The sequence below is a fragment of the Chaetura pelagica genome, unplaced genomic scaffold (genome assembly GCF_000747805.2).
Source record: "Chaetura pelagica isolate M959 unplaced genomic scaffold, ChaPel_1.0 scaffold376, whole genome shotgun sequence".
NCBI classification, from domain to species: Eukaryota; Metazoa; Chordata; class Aves; order Apodiformes; family Apodidae; genus Chaetura; species Chaetura pelagica.
The window spans coordinates 81,044-100,641 of NW_009953503.1; the positions used below are offsets into that span (position 1 = coordinate 81,044).

Below are 19,598 nucleotides of genomic sequence, written 5' to 3' on the forward strand. Positions count from 1 at the left end.
CGCCCCCGCACCCACCACACCGCAGCTCTCGGGCTGTGCGGGGGAACATCCACCCGCACGGGGTGACGGGGCCGCGTTCCCCGCTCGGCCCCTCAGCCTCTTGTCACCGCGCTGGGGAAAAGGAACCGCAGGGCTGTCCCGGGATGTCCCGGGGTGCGGGACGGGCCCGGCTGCGGGTCCCGCGCTTGGTCCCGCCCGGAGGTGAAGCTCTGGGCAGGCAGAGGTTTTGCCACTTGAAAAGGCGTCCTCGGGAGCCCGTGGAGCCGTTTCACAGGAGGCTCAGAGTGACTCACGCTCGTGAAAAGGGTAAAGAAGAGGGTTTTTTTCTCTCTCTTTTTTTTTTTTTTTTTCCCCCCCTTTTTTTAAAGCAATATATCACAGTTAAATGAGTTTGGACAGGATGACATCAGAGAGTCATTAAATCGGTTTGTTGGAATTCCGTTTCCAATTCCTGAGTTCAGGTTTGTAAAAGATTTCTGAGCACCTGCAGGTCTCTGTGTGTGAAATATTTTCACTGGAAAGGGTTCAAAACGTTAAACCAAGGCTGTCAGACAGAGGCAGCATGACGCCATCCTTCCTTCTTGGAAAAAAAAAACACCCCACAACCCTTGGATTTAAACAGGACTCCTTCAAGTTCTCAGTCAGTTTTACAGAAGAAAACGAGGTGGTAAACTTTCTCTTTTCAAGAACAAGTCCTTTCTAGCTGCTGGCTGAAGTCAGGGGAGCCCATCTGAGCACAGGAGCGTTTCCACTATGGGACTGGATACAAGAACTGAACAAGGAGATTTGAAATGTTTTAATCTCAAACGAAAACCAGTTTTGCTGACTTTGGTTTTTGATTTCTTTCATGTTTTCTTCTGCCAAACTGGAGGAACCTTTCCTGATTTTTTCTTTAGTGGGATTCAGAGGAAGACCAGAGGATGAAAATCCTGCATTTTCTCACTTTACTGCTTTGGCACTTGACTTGGCTGTCTCTGCATCTCGTTCCTGGAGCGCTGAGTAACCCTGAAGCAGGCCAGAGTAACCCAGGATCTAAACTAGGTTTCTTAAAAGCAGAAGGAAAAGAGAGGAATCCCTCAGCACGGGCAGGTACACTGAGGACTGCGAGCCATGGATATAGCACCGGGACCTCAAAGGCCAGGACTAAAAGCAGTGCTGGTCAGGCTGGAGCTCTGCTGGCCAAGAACGAGGAAGCAAAGAAGGTTCTCTCAAGAACAGCAGCCACGGAGGGCAAAGCAGGACATCTCCCCAGCAGACCTTCTGGAGTAAGGACAGTGACTCCAAAGGCTCAGAATCTGAGCAGCAAGGTGGCTTTGAAAAAAACAGGCACCAGCAGTGCTGACACTGAGTCTTTCAAAGCCAAAAAGACTAAAGAGCCTGTAAGCCAGAGGGAAACTAAGGAGACCTTCAGGCACCCCCCTATAACACCACACGAGTACATGCTCTCTCTGTACAGGACTCTCTCAGATGCAGAAAGAAAAGGTGTTAATGGAAGTGTAAAACTAGAGGCTGGACTTGCCAATACAATAACCAGCTTCATAGACAAAGGACAAGGTAAGAAAGGAGCTCGTGTGCGTGTGTGTGCGTGTGTATCTGAATGTGTTTATACACCTAGAGAGTATTAGGGAGTAATCCCACTTTGTTAATGTCAAGTAGCTTTTTAAGGTAAATGGTACAACTTTGCTGCAGATTTTGTCCTCCTGCCTTATCCTGGAAAATTCATTGACAGGCAGAGGTAGATGGTTGTTTGGCAGCCAAATGAAACATTTAGGAAGTATTTTAGATGCCTATTGTTGAAAATCAAGCAGTCTTTGCATGCTTAGGTGTTTAAAAGCCTTCTAAATTTTTGTCTTACTTCCTTAACTAACTCCTGCACACTGCTGAGATGAGATGTGATTGTAAAGTATGTCTAAAACCACATTATTTGCTAAGAACAGGGCTATTCCATGGAAAAACACACAAGTTTCAGTATCAAAGGGTCAGCCTGATTTGTTCAAGGTAGAACTGTGAGGAGCTACAGTGCAGAGCCAGGACTTATCACAGGGCAGGGTGGGTGGATCTGTACCAGCTCCAAGGTCTTGCTTTTAGGTTCCACCAACCTTCCACCCACAGAAGCCCACAGCTAAGCACAGACCAACAAGAGTAAATAACTTCTGGGAGTCCAGAACTAGTGGTTCAACGTTCTGGTCCCAAATGTTTTCTTACAGTTTGCACTGGTGTCTGCTTTCACACCAGGAATAACCAGGCTCACCTCACAGCTCTGCCTGGAGAGCCCCGTGTTGCTTCCAGGGACGTTAGGGAGAGTTTTGTCATGTACTTCAGGAGGCAAGACAGGCCAGAGCTGATAAGGTGATGGTGACAGAAGCCCCAGCCAGGACTGGATTTGTTTGCCCTTTAATGATGAATAGCTGAGCTGCTGGGAAGGGATGACAAGCTGCTCACAGGTGCATTATTAATGTGCCATCACCACAGCCTTGGCTCCGCCTGGCTCCCTGTTCATGCTGCTTGGGAGCTTAACCAAGCAAATGCAACGTCAGGTCAAAGGGAGGCAAGTTTTCCTGCCCATTTTGAAAAAGTTGTGAATCATATGGAGTTAAATTAATAAGGCAATTCCCTTTGTGTCAAGCAGTTCCTGGGGGATGTTGCTTTTAAAGGACTAATTGACTGTTGTGTCATCTAAGGGTAAATGTGCTCATGTTTGGAGCCAGCATGAGGCCTGGGCACTGCAGAAGCTCTGCTGTAGTAATTTAAGTAGGATGTAAGTGGTGAATAGGCCCTGTGAGTGCTCAGCCCTGGAGAAAGACTCTTTTTCAGTTGGCTAATTGCTACTTTGAAGCTAGAAAACGCCTGCTGGTGAAAGAAAGATTTCCAGAAGGCCAACTCAGAAAGTCATTTTGCTGTTGAGTCTCTGAGTCCTTCTGGGTCCCTGCACTGAGCTGATCCCTGAGACAAAAACTGTGCTTTCTGTTTGAAATCATCACCACAGTTGGAAAATATCAAAATGAAGGAAATTTCTAGGCTTATGAGCAAGCTTCAGGAAGGCCATTAAGAACTGAATAACTGATGCTGCTCTGTGCTTGATGTACCTTTAAAATGTCTGTGCTTTTTTTCAGATGAGCGAGCACCAACTGTAAGAAAACAGAAATACATTTTTGACATCAGTGCTTTAGAAAAAGATGGTTTGCTGGGAGCAGAGCTTCGAATATTGAGGAAAAAGCCTTCTGAGACATGGAAGTCTCATTCTTCTGGAAAAACTTCCCAAGTGAAATTATTCAGTTGCTCTACAAACAGACAAGCAGCAACACTCCTGGACTCTCGTACTGTCAGTATCACAGATACGCCAAAGTGGGAAGTATTTGACATCTGGAAACTTTTCAGGAACTTTAAAAACTTGGTTAACTTGTGTTTTGAACTGGAAACTTTTGACAGGGGGAGAGCCATCGACCTCAGGAGCGTGGGGTTTAACAGGACAGGAAGACAGGTCAATGAGAAGGCTCTCTTCTTGGTGTTCGGGAGGACGAAAAAAAGAGACTTGTTCTTCAATGAAATCAAAGCAAGGTCCGGACAAGATGACAAAACTGTTTATGAGTACCTGTTCAACCAGAGGAGGAAGAGAAGAGCTCCTCTAGCAACCCGACAAGGGAAGAGGCCCACTAAGAATCTGAAGGCAAGGTGTAGCAGGAAAGCCCTTCATGTGAATTTTAAGGACATGGGCTGGGATGACTGGATAATAGCCCCCCTGGAGTACGAAGCGTATCACTGCGAGGGGCTCTGTGAGTTCCCCCTTCGATCCCACCTGGAGCCCACCAATCATGCAGTGATCCAAACACTGATGAACTCAATGGACCCAGAATCGACCCCCCCCACTTGCTGTGTCCCCACCAGGCTGAGTCCCATCAGCATCCTTTTCATTGACTCTGCAAACAACGTGGTCTACAAGCAGTACGAGGACATGGTGGTGGAGTCCTGTGGCTGCAGGTAGCAGAGCAGCTGCCCGTGTGAACGTGTTCTGAGGGTGATCTGACACCTCTCCTCGAACAAAGTTCACTAGCTTTCTTACCCCCAGGGTAAGTATGTTTACAAGGATGTAGCAATAAATCCAGTGCTTTTCTGTGTCTCTCCACCACGGGCATATTTCAGTAGCACCTGGATGCTGTCCTGCAGCCTGGTGTCAGCGACACGAGACTGGCTCTAACTGAACTCCATGATTGAGAAGATTGTACCTCCACACCTCTAGATCACCTGCTTTTAGGCTCGAGGCAGTGGGTAAAGATGGTGTCAGTGAGCTGTGGATATGACCTCTCTGATCCTTTGAACAATGTTCTTGAGACTGAGTCCCACGTGCTTCGTCCAGTAAGAGATGTAAGAACGAGAGGCCTGATGTCTGGAAGAGAAGGCTGTGTCCTGGTGTGCACCCAGCTTGGTGTAAATAGTTACACTGTAATATGATTGCTTTCTGATTAGCTCCTGAAACTATGCATATATTAAAAAGGAGTCATTAAATATAATATGTTGATTTAGTTTTAAGTTTTATGTGAAGATAGGTGATGCAGGAGGTATTTGCTTCCATGTATGTTTTTCTCCAAGCTACATATCTTTCTTAAGTACCCACCTTTGCCATTATTATGTAGCAAGATGTATTACTCTGTATAAGGTCCAAGTTGTTCTCAAATGCTCATAGTAGAAGTGTTCAATTATGGCATAAGATGTAATAAATTATTGACACAGTGCTACATTGTGTCCAGCTGTCCAACACTGCATAATTATAATGCTATTAAGAGATTGTGTTTAATGTTTCTGTACAATAAATGTGAGTGAAAGGGACTTTTCAGTGCAACAGAACACCAGTGGTATGCAGAACATGCTCCTGGATTTTGCTTGCTTCTCTCACTCTGCTGCCATGGGGAGAAACCGGTGAGCCAGGGGGAGAAAGATCTGAACATCTGGTAGAGTTTGGTCTGGGGGGAATGACACTGTCACTTGCTGTACCTGGGGCAAAAATAAGTCATGCAGATGATTGCAGAAGAGCTCTGGTGTCGTTTTATTGCACCCTCTGAGGGCTGGGTGTTTGCAGATCCCCTTCATCTATTCTAGACATGGATTATAACTTTATTGTGAGATTATTCTGTGTACGTTTCCACCTGCAAAACAAGGTGCCAGATGTTCAGCTGTAGATGGATCAGAAAGACCTAAAGAACCATCAGAAATTATTGAAGCATCTTATCAGTATTTTCAAATATAAATGTTAATGTTTGACATTGTTTCATCACAGTTTAAAACATCAAGTCCCAGGATTTCCTGGATCCCAACTCTCCTCTCCATGACTTGGGGGCAGTGACAGGAGCTGAACATGGTCCCCAAGGTCCTCCTGCTCCGTACCCCAGACTGGGTGTGTTCTGCCTCACAGGAGCAGCAAACTGTCCTCAATCCCTGCTCAATACCCATGAGGAAACAGTGACAAAAAGCTCTGCCCTTCCTCCTGCCCCCTCTGGGCAGCTGAGCCTTTAACCAGCTTAAAATACCTGGTTAAACTGCTTTGCTGCTGGACACATGGGGCTCCCTCCTGGAGGCAGAGCCATCCTGTCCCCTAACCTGCAGCTGGTGACACAGAAACAGCTCTTGGGGACCTTCCATGCCTGTCACCTCTTGGGAACAGCCCAGCACCCTGATTTCTGCCCGTGGGGCCTGGCAGTGCTTGGTGCAGGCCACAGGGGAGCAGCAGGGGCACAGTGCTGCCCTTGGCAGGAGGGCCAAGCCCTGACTAGCAGGTTAGCAGGCACATGGGATGGTGAACACCCAAAGTTACTTTGTTACATGTGCAGGAGTAATTCTGGCAGCTTATGGATGGATTGGTGGGTCCAGGCTGCCCCCAGGGCTCCCTGTCTCCCCTCCAGACTCCCAGTGTGAGCTTCCCATGTCCTGCTGTTCCTCCTGATGGAGTCTTAGGCCAGGACCAATGGTTACTGTCCCTTGCTTATCACCAACCAGTCTCATAGGACTTTCAAAACAACAAGGAGTTTCAGTTCTGAGCTCTCCTTCAGCTCTCCTACAAGCTTATTTAGATCTGATTTACCACTGCTGCAGCAGGAGAGAAAATGTTCTCCTGCCAAGCCCAAGCCAAGGGGACATCTTGACTCTGCTGCCCATTCTGCCCAAGCAGTTCTTTCCCTGCTCCTGCCTGTTTCCTAGCTCACTGGCTTGCAGCTTTAAAGGATCCTTTCTCTGGCACTGACCACAGCTCCCTTCTCCAGAGCCTGGCCATGAGGAAGGGCTCTCTCCTTCCTTTCATGAGGGTGCTGCTCCCCTGCACATCCTGTCTGCACATTCCCAAGGAAACCCCTGCTCTCCTGTAGGACAGGCACTGATCACAGGGGGATCAGTTTAAAATAGCAAATGCTGCCTGTTTGAATTCACTTGAAGCAAATCAAAGTTGTCTTAGCAGACAAGTTGACTTCCGGGGTTGGAGCTGCCTGCAAGGAGCAGTTTGCTTTGTGTCCAGCTGGGTTTGTGAGATCCTGCAACAGCTTTGGAGGAGGGTGGCATTGGTATGACATGATGGTTTGGAAATCTGAGGAGGAAAATCATTGTTCTCTTCACACTGTTGAGCTGTGGATCAGCCTGAGGATCCTGGTGAGGCTGGTCATAACAACAAGTTACACAAACCTGGTTGGTACCTCCCTGAGGTGCTTGTTTCCTGCCCTTGAACTTCTGGATACCTGAGTAAAGCAAGATGAGGATTCAGGTAACTGGGGATCACATGTGTGTCAGCACCTACATGAGGAAAAGACAAAACCCAGCCCTGCTAAGGTTTTGCAATTATCCCAAAGCAAACAGGAGCTGAGGAAAAACCAAAAGGAATGCTGACATAGTAAAGTCTTAAAAAACACCCTTTGGTGGTGGTTCAAACACCAACATTCTGCTGGGTAGTAGTTATACCTTGAAGGGAAGAGAAAAAGAAGAACACAAAGCCACTAGTAGGTCCTAGAATTGTCATGGATTGTTACAGCATCAACAATTGCCAGGTATGTGGTTTGGCCTAAACAGAAGCAATTTCAGCTCAGGTTTCAGGTTAGGAGGTAACATGACATTCACTTTGCTGAGCTGGGAGCTCAAACGTGGTGACATCCAGAGGGGACAGTCCTGGCACTACTCCAGTTTGATCCAGTTCAGAGGGAAGAGTTTATAATGGTGGGCACAACAGATGCCAGGATTAAGGGAGGCTTTTTTTCACTTTTAACTTCTAACACTGGTTGTAAACTGGTGCTGTGGTGTCCAGAGTCTTCTTTTGCTTTTACACTGCTGAAATGGTTTGATAACTGTGGGAATCCCAATTCAACACTGTTTTGTTCTGGAGAGGCCTCTTGACCTTGACCATGGTGTGAATGTACATCAGCCTGTGGGTGCTCTGTTGGTGTGTTCTTTGAGCCATTGGGGTCATTTGGCACAGAATTCCATCTCTGTAATTAATGACAAGACCCTTATGAATAATAGAATCCTAGATTGGTTTGGGTTGGAAGGGAACTTTAAGATCATCTAATTCCAACCCCCTGCATGGGCAGGGACACCTCCCACCAGCCCAGGCTGCTCCAAGCCCCATCCAACCTGCCCTTCAACACTGCCAGGGATGGGGCAGCCACAGCTTCCCTGGGCAGCCTGGGCCAGGCTCTCACCACCCTCACACGAAATAATTTCCTCCTAAGAATGGTCAGGATCACTTGGGGCTTGGACTCGACGATCTTCAGAGGTCCCTTCCAACCCCAAATATTCTGTGATTCTGTGAAATCTACAGCACTGAAGGGAGGCACCACTTTCACTGTTCTTCTCAAAGCAGTTGCCGTTATTCCTATTTCACCTAAAATGTCATTAGCAACAAAAAGATGCTGCCACACTGAGCTGTCTCTGAGTTACTGCATCCACATGTCCATTCAGATTCAAGCCACAAACTGTCACAAACCTTGCCAGGACTTGAGATGGAAGCTGCAGTTTCAGTTATCCAAGGTGAGAACAGTCACACTGAAACTTCCCAAAATATGGGAATGGGAGCTGTTACAAACATTCCTTATCACTGATAATGAAGAAGAAATTCTTCCCTGTGAGGGTGGTGAGACCCTGGCCCAGGGAAGCTGTGGCTGCCCCATCCCTGGCAGTGTTGAAGGGCAGGTTGGATGGGGCTTGGAGCAGCCTGGGCTGGTGGGAGGTGTCCCTGCCCATGCAGGGAACTGGATGATCTTGAAATTCCCTTCCAACCCAAACCATTCCATGATATGATTCTAGATGATCTTTAAGGTCCCTTCCAACACAGACCATTCTGAGATTCTATGACTTATTCCATAAGCAGAAAAGCACTGCCCAGGTGGACCTCACTCAACCTTCCCTCCTCTCTGAAAGCAGAGGTTTAGGGCCAGGGCACATTCTGGGGCAGACACAGAGCAAGGAGACTGGGAAGAAGCAGAGGACCTCAACATTGCAGGCGTTTGGCACAACTCCCTTTAGCCTGGTCATTATAGAACGTGCAAAGACAGACACCCTGCAGGATTGTTAGGGCTTTCTTCCCATGGGTGAGCTGGTGTTAGCAACTGGATGGTAGAAATGTAGAGAAACCTGAGCTGTAAAGCTACCCAGGTTAAAAGTTCAGCTTTCCACCTTTATGATGGCAGGTTTCACTCTCTTACTGAGAATGCCTCATTTGTATTGACTTTTTAGGGTCATTATCTGTCCCACGAGAGCCTTTGTGAAGGTCCACATTTCAAATAAACAGCACACTCTGAGACAGGTATGTGTGGGGAATTTTGTGTTGTGTTTGGCCAACAAGCTGGGTCCTAAGCTCAGGAGGTAAACATAAAAGTATGCCATTTCAAACAATGCATTCCCATTAGTGTTTGAAAATGTGCCTAAACTCCATGTACACTTTTACATGGTTATGTCATTTCCTGTGTAAAATGGGCTTGTTTATACAGCAGCCATATGAAAGATGCAGGAACCCACTCTGTGGGCTATTTGAAGCTTTCTTTCAGAAACAGAAAAACCCCTTGACCCTTGTATAATAAAAGGTGTTAAAAGATACTGCTTTTATAACATCTTAGCCAAGACTAATAAGAATGTACAAAGCAAACAATTTGATTTTATTCTTTTTTTTTCACTCCGTAGCCCTGGTCGATCCTGTGTTATTCTATGAATTTACTGTTGCTGTTGGGTTGTAAAATGATATTTAAAAAGAAAGTGGCCTGAGATTTCATTGCTTCTCAACGAATTTAATAAACAAGGAAATCTCAGCATTTTTTTTAAACCTGGAAATATGGTTCAGAAAATACACTTTGATGAGGGCTCAGAAAATCTCCTTTTTCTGTCATTCCCAGTTCACTGATGTGCCTATTTTACTGGTTTGGGTTTTGTTTTGTTGTGGTTTTTTGGGGTTTTTTTGTTGGTTTTTTTTTCACAACTAGTTTCAACTTTCTGCAGTGATTTGCCCAGCTGAAGTCATGCAAATGGATCCAGTTTTCCCTGATGTCATTTTGAAGGGTGCAGCTGTCAAGAAGAAAATTACCCTGTTAGTAATAATAGTGATGGATTGGCTGAGCCTCTGCTAGGACACAGAAAATGCTCTTTTCACTGGTTTTGCTCCAGGAGTCTCTTTGCTCTCATATCTTGTGCCAGGCTTTGCCATCCAGGGAATCCAGACTGAGCAGACTCTGCCCATTGCACTGCTGGAGAAATGCCCTTAAATGAGGGTATTGGTGCTGCACAGTCAGTCACTGCCTGCCTGTTCTTTCCATCATGCCATTTATCACAGCAACAAGTCAGAAATCAGCCTTTTGATTGATAAAACCAGACACCTTGCATTTTGCTGGTGCAAACGCCTTCAAAACCCCAATCTTTCTCCAGAAGAGAAACACAGCTTGGGTCCTCCATGGGCTGGGAGAAGGGGCTGTGGATCTCCACCAGAGCTCTCTTCTCTGCAGAGCTGCAACAGGACTGGTTGACTTCAGATGGCAAAGAAGTCACTAACTCACCTGGTTAGTGCTCAGGTTGCTGTTACTTAGCCCAAGGGGCTAAAGGCCAAAGGAAATGTGGGGAGAAGCTCATGGCACAGGAGGAAGTGATGGAAAGAGACACTGGAAGGAACGTGGCTCCTGGGAGAAGGGGCTTGAGGTGAAGAGTCCCTGGGGGATGTTGGGCCCTGGGGGAGCAAAGGGAAGGGTCTTGTGTGCAGAGCAGGGAGCTGATGGGTGACACCAGGCACACAGTGCCCTGAATCACAGGATCACAGACTGGTTTGGGTTGGAGGGGACCTTGAATATCATCCAGTCCCACCCCACTGCATGGGCAGGGACACCTCCCAGCAGCCCAGGCTGCTCCAAGCCCCATCCAACCTGCCCTTCAACACTGCCAGGGATGGGGCAGCCACAGCTTCCCTGGGCAACCTGGGCCAGGGCCTCCCTACCCTCACACCAAAGAATTTCCTCCTCATGTCTCATCTCAATCTCCCCTCTCCCAGTTTTAATCCATTCTTCCTTGTCCCATCCCTCCCTGCCCTTGTCCCAAGCCCCTCTCCAGCTTTCCTGGAGCCCCTTCAGGCACTGGAAGGTGCTCTCAGGTCTCCCTGGAGCCTTCTCTTCTCCAGGCTGAACAAGCTCAGCTCTCTCAGCTTGTATGAGTCTCCTCTCTGGTGACAAGTATCTCAGGTTGGGTCCCTCTGTCCTTTTGGGATCCAGCTGCAGGCACCAGAGCTCCTCCTGCCTGCTGCAGGGCTTCTTGTTAGACACAATAGTCCCTGGGTTTTTGTTTTGTTTCACTTGCCCAGGGTGAGGAGGCCCAGTTCCTCCTCCCTGCTGTATTTCTACCTGGCTGAAGGCACCAGGAGGGGGATCTCTTCTTGTCTCCCACTGCTCAGCTGTACTTGAGTGGCTACTTGGGAAAGGGACATTCCTGCCTGCACCCCACGACATGGAGCTGCAAAGGAGGGCAGAGACAGACAGACAGACAGACAGACAGACAGACACCCCACCCTCCTCACAGGGAGCACCTGCTGGGGAGTCAGAGATCTCACCTGGGTTTCTGATACAAATCACACAGAGAAGGGACTCGTACTAAATTATTCCATGTTCAAATGATTCTCTTTACTGCTGGGTCCTCAGGTAAACAGCCTGATGTTTTGGGTACGTTTTGACAACAGCTGCTGGATGAGCCCTATGGGCAAGAAATGCTGAGTGTGAGGAGGGAGAGAGGAGGGAAGGAAAGGCCTGGAGTGAGTGGCAGCAGCAGAGCTGGGAGCCAAGCTCTGGGCAGGCATCCAAAGAGCTGCTCCAGCACAGGAACGTGTCTGCAGGAAGGTGCCACAGACACCAGTGATGATCCATGTCACACTCTTGTACAGATCCCTGGTGCTCGTGCTCAGTCAGGGCTGAGATGTTTGAGTGTCTAGTGCCTACAGTCCACACATCTTTGCTTCCAAGCATCTGTCCTGGGATTTAAGCCCACTTGGAGTGGGTCAGGGAAGGACAAACCTCAGATGTAAGCAGAGATGTTACAGATATGGAACAAGTTCATTGATGACTTTTTTTTTTTCCTAAAGAATAGTGTGCAAATAATATTTTAGCCATAAGCTTCAGGAAGTGTCACCTGGAATCTTTCTGAGGCATAAAAACTTCAACCAGATTGATTTTTAAATTATTTTTTTTTTTAGTTATAAGAAAAATGACCTGCTATTTATCTTAAAATGTAGCCACAGTGGAGCTCCCTGTCTCCCAAAAACTTTATAACCTTTTGGGTAAGAGGAAAAGCCATGAGAAATAATTCACTTCTTGCAACAGTAATGAAATATTCCCTGTGCCAGTAAGATAAGAAAGTGATGAGGAGCATGTGCTGGCATTGTCAGAGTTTTAAAACATGTAACCTGCAGCAATGAGCCTACTGATTTTTAATAAATCTTGGAATTCTGGGGAAATTCCAGAGGTTTGGGAGACTCAGGAGACAAGGAATTCAGTTCAGTACTGTAAAGGTTCACTGTGCTGACCCAGCAATTATAAGCAAATTATGGGGCTGTTGATACTGACTGAATCTTATACCATGATTGAAGGGTGGTTTAGCTCCAAGGCAGTAAGGGCAGGAGGAGCAATTAAGATCATTTAGCCTGATGAGCCCTTTTACTCGGGGTAAAAAATGTTACCTCTGAGTCCCTGAAATGTCAGCTCAGTTTTCACAGCAAACGAGGCAGCAAAGACACCTTGAGGAATGACTGGGAGAGAAGGACAAATGAGAAAACAATGTGCAGGCACTGCAGGGGCTGGTGGAACCCCTGGACACTTTGTGATCCGTTAGAGCTGGAGAAGGGCAACAAGAGCAACTGGAAGAACAAAATAGCTTCTGTGAGGGGAGTGATCAGATAGACTGGAGCCCTTCACTGGGGCAAGAAGGAACAGTGATGAGGGCTAAGAATGTGAACTGGGGGCAAGTCATGTCCCAAACAAGAGTCACAATGCACCAAAAGAAACTGAGAATCATAGAATCCCAGACTGGTTTGGGTTGGAAGGGACCTTAAAGATCATCCAGTCCCACCCCCCTGCATGGGCAGGGACACCTCCCACCAGCCCAGGTTGCTCCAAGCCCCATCCAACCTGCCCTTCAACACTGCCAGGGATGGGGCAGCCACAGCTTCCCTGGGCAGCCTGGGCCAGGCTCTCACCACCCTCACAGGGAAGAATTTCCTCCTCATGTCCAACCTAAATCTCCCTCTTCCAGTTTTAATCCATTCTTCCTTGTCCCATCCCTCCCTGCCCTTGTCCCAAGCCCCTCCCCAGCTTTCCTGGAGCCCCTTCAGGCACTGGAAGGCCAGAACAGGTTTGAAACAAGGAGAAAGATCCTGATTCCTATGATGCAGCCCAGCTGCAGAGCTCCTGACCACATCCTGCTTTGGATGCTGAAAGTCTACACACGTTTTAAAAAACTTAGCAAGTTCAGGGAAGAAAAATCCATGAAAAGCTGCTGAACTTGAGTCCATGGGACTTTCTGAGCCACTGGTAGCTGGAAGCTTAGAAGCCGTGCCAGGAAAACCTCTCTGCACATTTGTCCTGTCATTTTCTTTTTAGGGATCAGCTGTTGCCTACAGGAGATGGGCCAGATGGATCCATGGTCTGACTTGGCAAAACTGTTCTGGTGTTCTCTGTGAAGCCCAAAACTTGCAGTGAACTAGTACAGTGGGACTTTCTGGCTTCATTCGTGGAGTAGGACTAACCAGGGCTTTGGCCACTGTCCTGTTGGAGCTGTGTGGCTTTCTCATGTGGTCTCTCTTTTCCCACGAATATTTTTTTTAAAAGGAAGCCTATTTTTAAAGCTCCTTGGTATTAAATGGTGCTACGTAATAGCTGGGTCTTGTGCATTTGGAAAGAGAGATCCAGGATTGATTTAAAGGCCGAAAGTTTTAAAAAGCTCACCACATTCAGCCCTAAGCTAATTCTGTGAATATTAGCACTTCATTTTTTAATAAGCAGCTATTTCTACACACTGTCCAGTTTCCACCTTGAATCAGTGAATTGGCTTCTTTGTCTGCTACGTGAAACAACTCACTCCCATGGGCATTGTTCTACCTATGCAGACTGTGAGGAATTTGGGGTTTTTATTTTCTGTGGAAGAGGCAGATCAGCTCAGTGGTGCTTTGCTCTGCACCTTCCTTACCAGGTTTTTCTTGAGTTTTGTGTTGTGTTGTTTTGTGTTGGGTTTTTTTCCCTTCAGATTCTCACTTTTCCAAATACTTTTTGCAGTTTGAACACCAGAACTCCTTCCGTGTTGCAGTAACAGTCTCATCAGTGCCACAAAGAAGCTACTAACTCTGGATTTTGACTGGATTCTACTGGATTTTGACCTTCATTACAGCCCAGGGTTGAGCTTTCCCTCTCAGCTGCCCCATCCCACCAGGAGTTCAGACTCAGCCTTCTCCTCTGACCAACATTGCTTTCCATAATCACTGCTTTCTAATGAAAAACTTTCATTTTATAAGTTCTTGCCTCATACCTTAAAACCCTTGTTTACAGCTGAGTTAAAAAGCAGCTCAGTCCCACTAAAAAGTTCCCGCTTGACAAGATTTATATAATTCCTGTTACTCATTATGAAATAAAACTTTAGGGTGAGACACAGAGACAAGTAAAGGTGCAACCTGAGGAGCCTGGTCAGTGTCAGGCTCAGGGGCAGATCTGTGTCTCACCACCTTCCTGTGTCTCCAGGAGCAGGGAGATCATCAAAAGGCAGCAGAAGAAGATGCTGACAGTGACCTGTGCGTCCTGAGTGTTGCAGTGCTGGGCTTTGGGAGGTGGGCAGGGACTGACAGGGCCTCTGCTGCTCACACAAATGGCTAAAACCCTTCCTCTCAGGACATTCCCCAGACATCTCGAGGATGAGAAAACCAGTAGGTGCTCTCTCTGTCACAGATTTCAGGGTTACTTGAAAGCTGCCCAGGTCAGCCAGGCTGTGCTCTGCTGCCAGCCCCGAGGAGCACGTTTTCCATCCCTGCAGGAGGTTTGAGGCTCTTGCTGTGAGTCTGTAACCTGCTTGTAACTACAGATTCCTGGCCAGAGGGAGGGTACGTGGCACACAAAGTCCTCCCTGGTGCCTGCTCTCCCTGCAGTGCCCTGTGGAGGTTCTAATTCTGGGTATTGGGCTGTTTTTTTTCCAGTGGTCTCCAGGGCAGCCCCCAGGGAATCTCCCCAGCAGTGGTGTGAAGCACACCAAGGGTTCCTGGGTGGCTCTGCAGGACATGGCCCCTCTGAGTGAGGCTGATCCTTTCACTTGCATTTTTGGGGTGTGGGCAGCACGTTGACCCTGCCCGAGCTGTCCTGCTGCTCGGTCCCTCAGGGATGTGCCGGGGCAGCAGGATCCTTTCCCACTGCAGGAGAGGTTCCCTGCTCTGCCCAAGTCACAGCACCTGGGCAATGCCTCTGGGTCTTCTGGGGAGCCATGGGAAGGGAGGGAAGAGGGAATGACTGCTGGGAGGTGGGGGTGTGAGGGATGACAGGGACATTTCTTAGAAAACCTTGCTCAGCCTCTGCGAGGAGGGGCTGACAGAAGCCCCTGATGGATTATCCTGGAGAGCCAAACCTTGCCCCGTATTATATGGTTTTCATCACAAACATAAATGTACTTGGTATAAAACAGAAGGTCAGGAAGGTTTAAGACATGGTATATGAGAAAACATTTTCCAGATTTCAGCTTCCTCCAAGGTAATATGCAAGTGTAATTAAAACAGAACCTGGAAATATAGAGTACAGTGCCCTATTGAAAGTGTGTTGTGTGAGCTGAACTCCCTTCATTGATAGTTTTCCAAAACACACAGCTGCAATAATCTTTATCCAGGAGAAGGGAATAAATTAAGTCTGAACACCTCAGCATATAGTGCAGTACAGTGTGGAGCCCTGCACCCCGGGTAACCCCTGAGCACTCATGGAAAGCCGGGGAGGCGCGGCTGGAAAACCTCGCGGAGCAGCGAACACTTCCCTCTTCAGAAAGTGCTCAGATGGGAAGAAAAGCTCCTGAAGCAGAGGCGACCTAAGCACTGGGATGGCTTGTTTCAGGAGAGGTCTGCTCAAGTCGTTGAGGCTCTGCAGTGGCAGGAGGCCAAAGCACACTCCAGGTTTGACAGGTGGGGAGGGAAACGTCCCGGGCTTGCCCCAGCACACAGCCAGCACTGATGGCAGCCCCAGCGAGCAAACAGGGCTGGAGCACATTTAACAGTAGCAGCAGCCACAAGGATACAGGAGCTTGGAAAAAGTAATCAGGTCCTATTTCTGCTTCCCCTGAACAGTTCAGTGCTGGAGTTCAGGTTTACTTGCTTGGCTTCACCAAGCGCAGTGAGGAGCAGCGTGAGGAGCCTGATCTGCTTCACGTCTGCTTTTCCTCCTGCAGCACTGCAGGAGAGGGGGAACTCCCTCTGGAGACCAGAGAAAGGGCCACTGTGCACCCCTAGCCAAGGAATTCCAGACCAGGGAATTGATCTCCCTTCTAGGGAGACCCTTCTAGGTCCATAACACATTGTAAGGGCTGTAATTCATTGAAAACATCTCTAATTGTCATATCTTTAAATGGCATTTCTCCTGGGAAGCAGCAGTAGCAAATGCAGGGACACTGACACTCCAAGCTGGCCATTCACTCTTGAGGAGAGGACTGAGGATCTTTAAGTTGCTACAAAAATAGTTTCCATCACAAGTCTGTTTTCTGCTTGTAATGTCACCTTGAGGGTTCACTTGGTCTCCAAGTGTCTGGATTCACTCTGCATGCAAAGGAGAAGAACTTAGTGACAATGAAGAATGACAAATTCATTATAAACTACCAGATCAACCTTAGAAGTGCCATTTTCCTTCAGCAGACTGCCAGAGCTAGAAATCCAGCAGAACCTGGTCTTCCCTCTGAGGGGAAAATCCCATTCTGGTGGAAAAATTCCAAAAAAAATCCACTGCATTTCTGGAACTGGCAGGTCAGGTAAGAGCAGTGCAGAGCCCTCCAGGTAAGATCTGCAAGAAGTCAATCCACGTATTCCAGGACTCCAAGGGCTGATACCACTGCTCTGCACCTCAGGTCCCAAAAGGGTGTGTGAGCCAGGCAGTGGGGCCAGACCTGCCCGTGGCTCCCCTAGGACACCCAAGGCCCCTCAGCCCCTGGAGCAGCGAGCCCTGGGCTGCACAGACACTCCAGCAGCTGCAGGGCCAGCTGGTAGGCTTGCAGTGTTGGCACTGAACCAGAGTTAATGAGACCTGCTGGACCTGAACTGAGTTTGTGCAACTGGGTTGCTCTTTATCACCATCTCCAGACGCTCCTGGAATACCCAGGTGGGCTGGTTTCCCTCTCCTTATCTGGAGTGCCCCGGCCCCGTGTCCCAGGTAACATGGAGAGATCCTGTTCCCTCACATGATCCTTTGACTTTTCTTCTGCAGAAGCAGGAGCAGGTGGTTAAGAAGGAAAAATAATATAATTTAAAATCTGCACTTAGACAGGAATCCTAGTCTGAGCAGAGGAAGATTGAAGTTGAAAGTACTTTGTGTGCTTGTTTTTCAGGAGGGTGTTTCCCCCAGCAAAGGTTGGGATAACAGTGTCTTATCAAGTTGATTTTGGTTCTTCATGTGACTGAGAAGAGAAAAATGGAAGTTGTTATGGGACTTTATGTATTCAGCATATTTCAAAACAGTTGATTAACCTGCATAGTTATGTTTTAGATTATAAAAACACAGCCTTACATAAGAATGACCAGTCTGCTTTCCTGTATGCAAGTGGAAAAGTCATGTTCTGTGGCAACATCTGAAATAAAATTATGTGCTGATGGGGAATTGGGAAGACAGCAGCATCAAATATTCTTAAATGCCTTTCTTTAAATTTATTAAAGATTTTGTCAAAAGTCAAAAAAAGAAATAGAATTGTAGGAACCACCACTGGGCCAGCCTGGGAAAGGTGCAATGGGGATGTACTCTCAGGAGCACAGAGCCCAAGGAGCTCTGGGCAGGGCATGGAGAGTCCTTTGAAAGTGGGCAGGAAGACACAGGTTAAAACAACACACAGAAAATCTGTTTCCTGACCAGTGGCACAGAAGGAGCCTGAAGGTGCCTGTTCCTGGAGTCTGAACAGAGGAAAATCCAAGTAAGATTCCAGCTTGGCAGATCAGGCAGTGCTCTCACTGTGCACAATTTTGGGGTGCAGCCCCTTTGTCTTTCAGCACTGACTTGACCCCTCTGCAAGGCACAAGTGTTCCTCAAGGCAGGGATAAGCAGAGGCCACACAGGCCCTGGACTGCTGGTCACTGCACTGTCTGTATTTCTGACAGTACATTCATAGAATCCCAGACTGGTTTGGGTTGGAAGGGACCTTAAAGATCATCCAGTCCCACCCCCTGCATGGGCAGGGACACCTCCCACCAGCCCAGGCTGCTCCAAGCCCCATCCAACCTGCCCTTCAACACTGCCAGGGATGGGGCAGCCACAGCTTCCCTGGGCAACCTGGGCCGGGGTCTCAACAGGCTCATAGTGAAGAATTTCCTTCTCATGTCCAACCTAAATCTCCTTCTTCCATTTTTAATCCATTCTTCCTTGTCCTATCCCTCCCTGCCCTTGTCCCAAGCCCCTCCCCAGATTTCCTGGAGCCCCTTCAGGCACTGGAAGGTGCTCTAAGGTCTCCCTGGAGCCTTCTCTTCTCCAGGCTGAACACCCCAACTCTCCCAGCCTGGCTCCAGAGCAGAGCTGCTCCAGCCCTTTGGTCAACAGGTCTATACCTTTCCTGTGCTGAGGGCTCCAGAGCTGGACACAGCAGTCCATTTGGGGTCTCACCAGAGCAGAGGGGTAGAATCATCTCCCTGGCCCTGCTGGCCACACTTCTTTTGGTGCAGTTAGAAGGTGTCTGCTATTGTGGACAGGCTACGTCACAGCAGTGATTCCTCTGCTGGGCACACAAGTCTTTCCTCTGTACCACTACACACTGTAGGGGGTCACAGTCACAGAGACATCAGCGTTGGAAGGGACCTCTGGAGATCATCTAGCCCAACCCCTTGTTGGAGCAGGGTCACCTCCAGCAGATGGCACAGGAACAGGTCCAGACAGGATAGGAAAGTCTCCAGAGAAAAAGACCTCACAAACTCTCTAGGCAGCCTGTCCCAGGGCTCTGTCACCCTCACAGTAAATAAGTTTTGACTCATGTTTAGCCTGACCCTCCTCAGCTCCATCTTGTGCACGTTGCCCCTTGTCCTGTCACAGGACACTGTGAAGAAGAGACTGGTCCCATCCTCTTGACTTCCCCTGTAGATATTTATAAGCATTTATGGGATCCTCCCTCAGTCTCCTGGTCTCCAGGCTAAGCAGATGTGAGTTTCATTGCTTTTAATGACTCTGTCTCAGGAATGGCAAAGGGGAGGCTTCAGAACAGTTTAATCATTCTCCTCCGTTGCCTTCTCACACAAATATTGACTCTTCAGGATGGTATTTAATATTGCTTTGAGTCTGAATACATGGAGGGCAGCTAAAAAGAGCAAGAGGCAGGGCTTTTGAAGCTTTAACCTTCCTCCCCAGGATCAGCTGCAGAAGTGAAACAGAACCTAACCCTGCCAGGGACCCGCAGTTCCCTGCGCTGCTCAACATCCAGCCCTGCATCAGGGCAACTCCTTCCCCAAACACGTTGTCAGAGACAGTTAAACCTCCACCAGCAGATACCTGTGCTGAGCCAGAGCATCTCAGCAAAGCCCGACTGAAGGCTCAGGGGCTCGGGATGCCTGTGGAAGGGAAGTCCAAGCAGGTGATTCAACCGGCCCCCTGAGGTCTGACATTTAAGAACATATAAAAGGTTTCTAAGGACTACTGTGGAGTTTCAGAACCATTAAAGCAGCTGCTACTGCCCTCTTGAGAAGCTGACATCCCAGTAAACATGCTGGGAAAGAGAGGAGTAGAGTATTACAGGTCCCCAGGCCCTTGCAGGCAGCGCTGCTGCCGGAGGAGCAGCCTCCTCTCCTCCCCGGCTGCTCCCGCTCACACCTGCACCAGCCTCCCGTGGGTGAGGTGATGGGACGGGATCCAGGCCCAGCCCAGCCCGGCACAACTCGCCAGCTCCTGCCAGCCCGCCGGGACCTGCCCGGGGTCACC

General features: G+C 48.3%; 2 protein-coding genes across 2 annotated transcripts in view; both read left to right on the forward strand.

Moving 5' to 3' along the window:
- The first annotated feature begins 920 nt into the window (after positions 1-920).
- GDF5 (growth differentiation factor 5) lies at positions 921-4,009 on the forward strand. Its single transcript, XM_009999358.1, has 2 exons — positions 921-1,554; positions 3,114-4,009. The coding sequence occupies exons 1-2, from the start codon at positions 921-923 to the stop codon at positions 3,980-3,982; spliced, it is 1,503 nt and encodes a 500-aa protein (XP_009997660.1). The 3' UTR covers positions 3,983-4,009.
- A 15,218-nt stretch (positions 4,010-19,227) lies between these two features.
- Positions 19,228-19,598, forward strand: part of LOC104390260 (ubiquinol-cytochrome-c reductase complex assembly factor 1) — a 47,223-nt gene continuing 46,852 nt past the window's right edge. Inside the window, exon 1 of the mRNA XM_009999364.1 lies at positions 19,228-19,254. Within this exon, the coding sequence (XP_009997666.1) occupies positions 19,228-19,254 (27 nt within the window). The remainder of the gene's footprint in view (positions 19,255-19,598) is intronic.

Bases quoted from the DNA above. Each gene is read 5' to 3' on its own strand.
- GDF5 (XM_009999358.1), top strand. From the start codon at position 921: ATGAAAATCCTGCATTTTCTCACTTTACTGCTTTGGCACTTGACTTGG. The intron at 1,555-3,113 runs GTAAGAAAGGAG...GCTTTTTTTCAG, and splicing joins CTTCATAGACAAAGGACAAG to ATGAGCGAGCACCAACTGTA.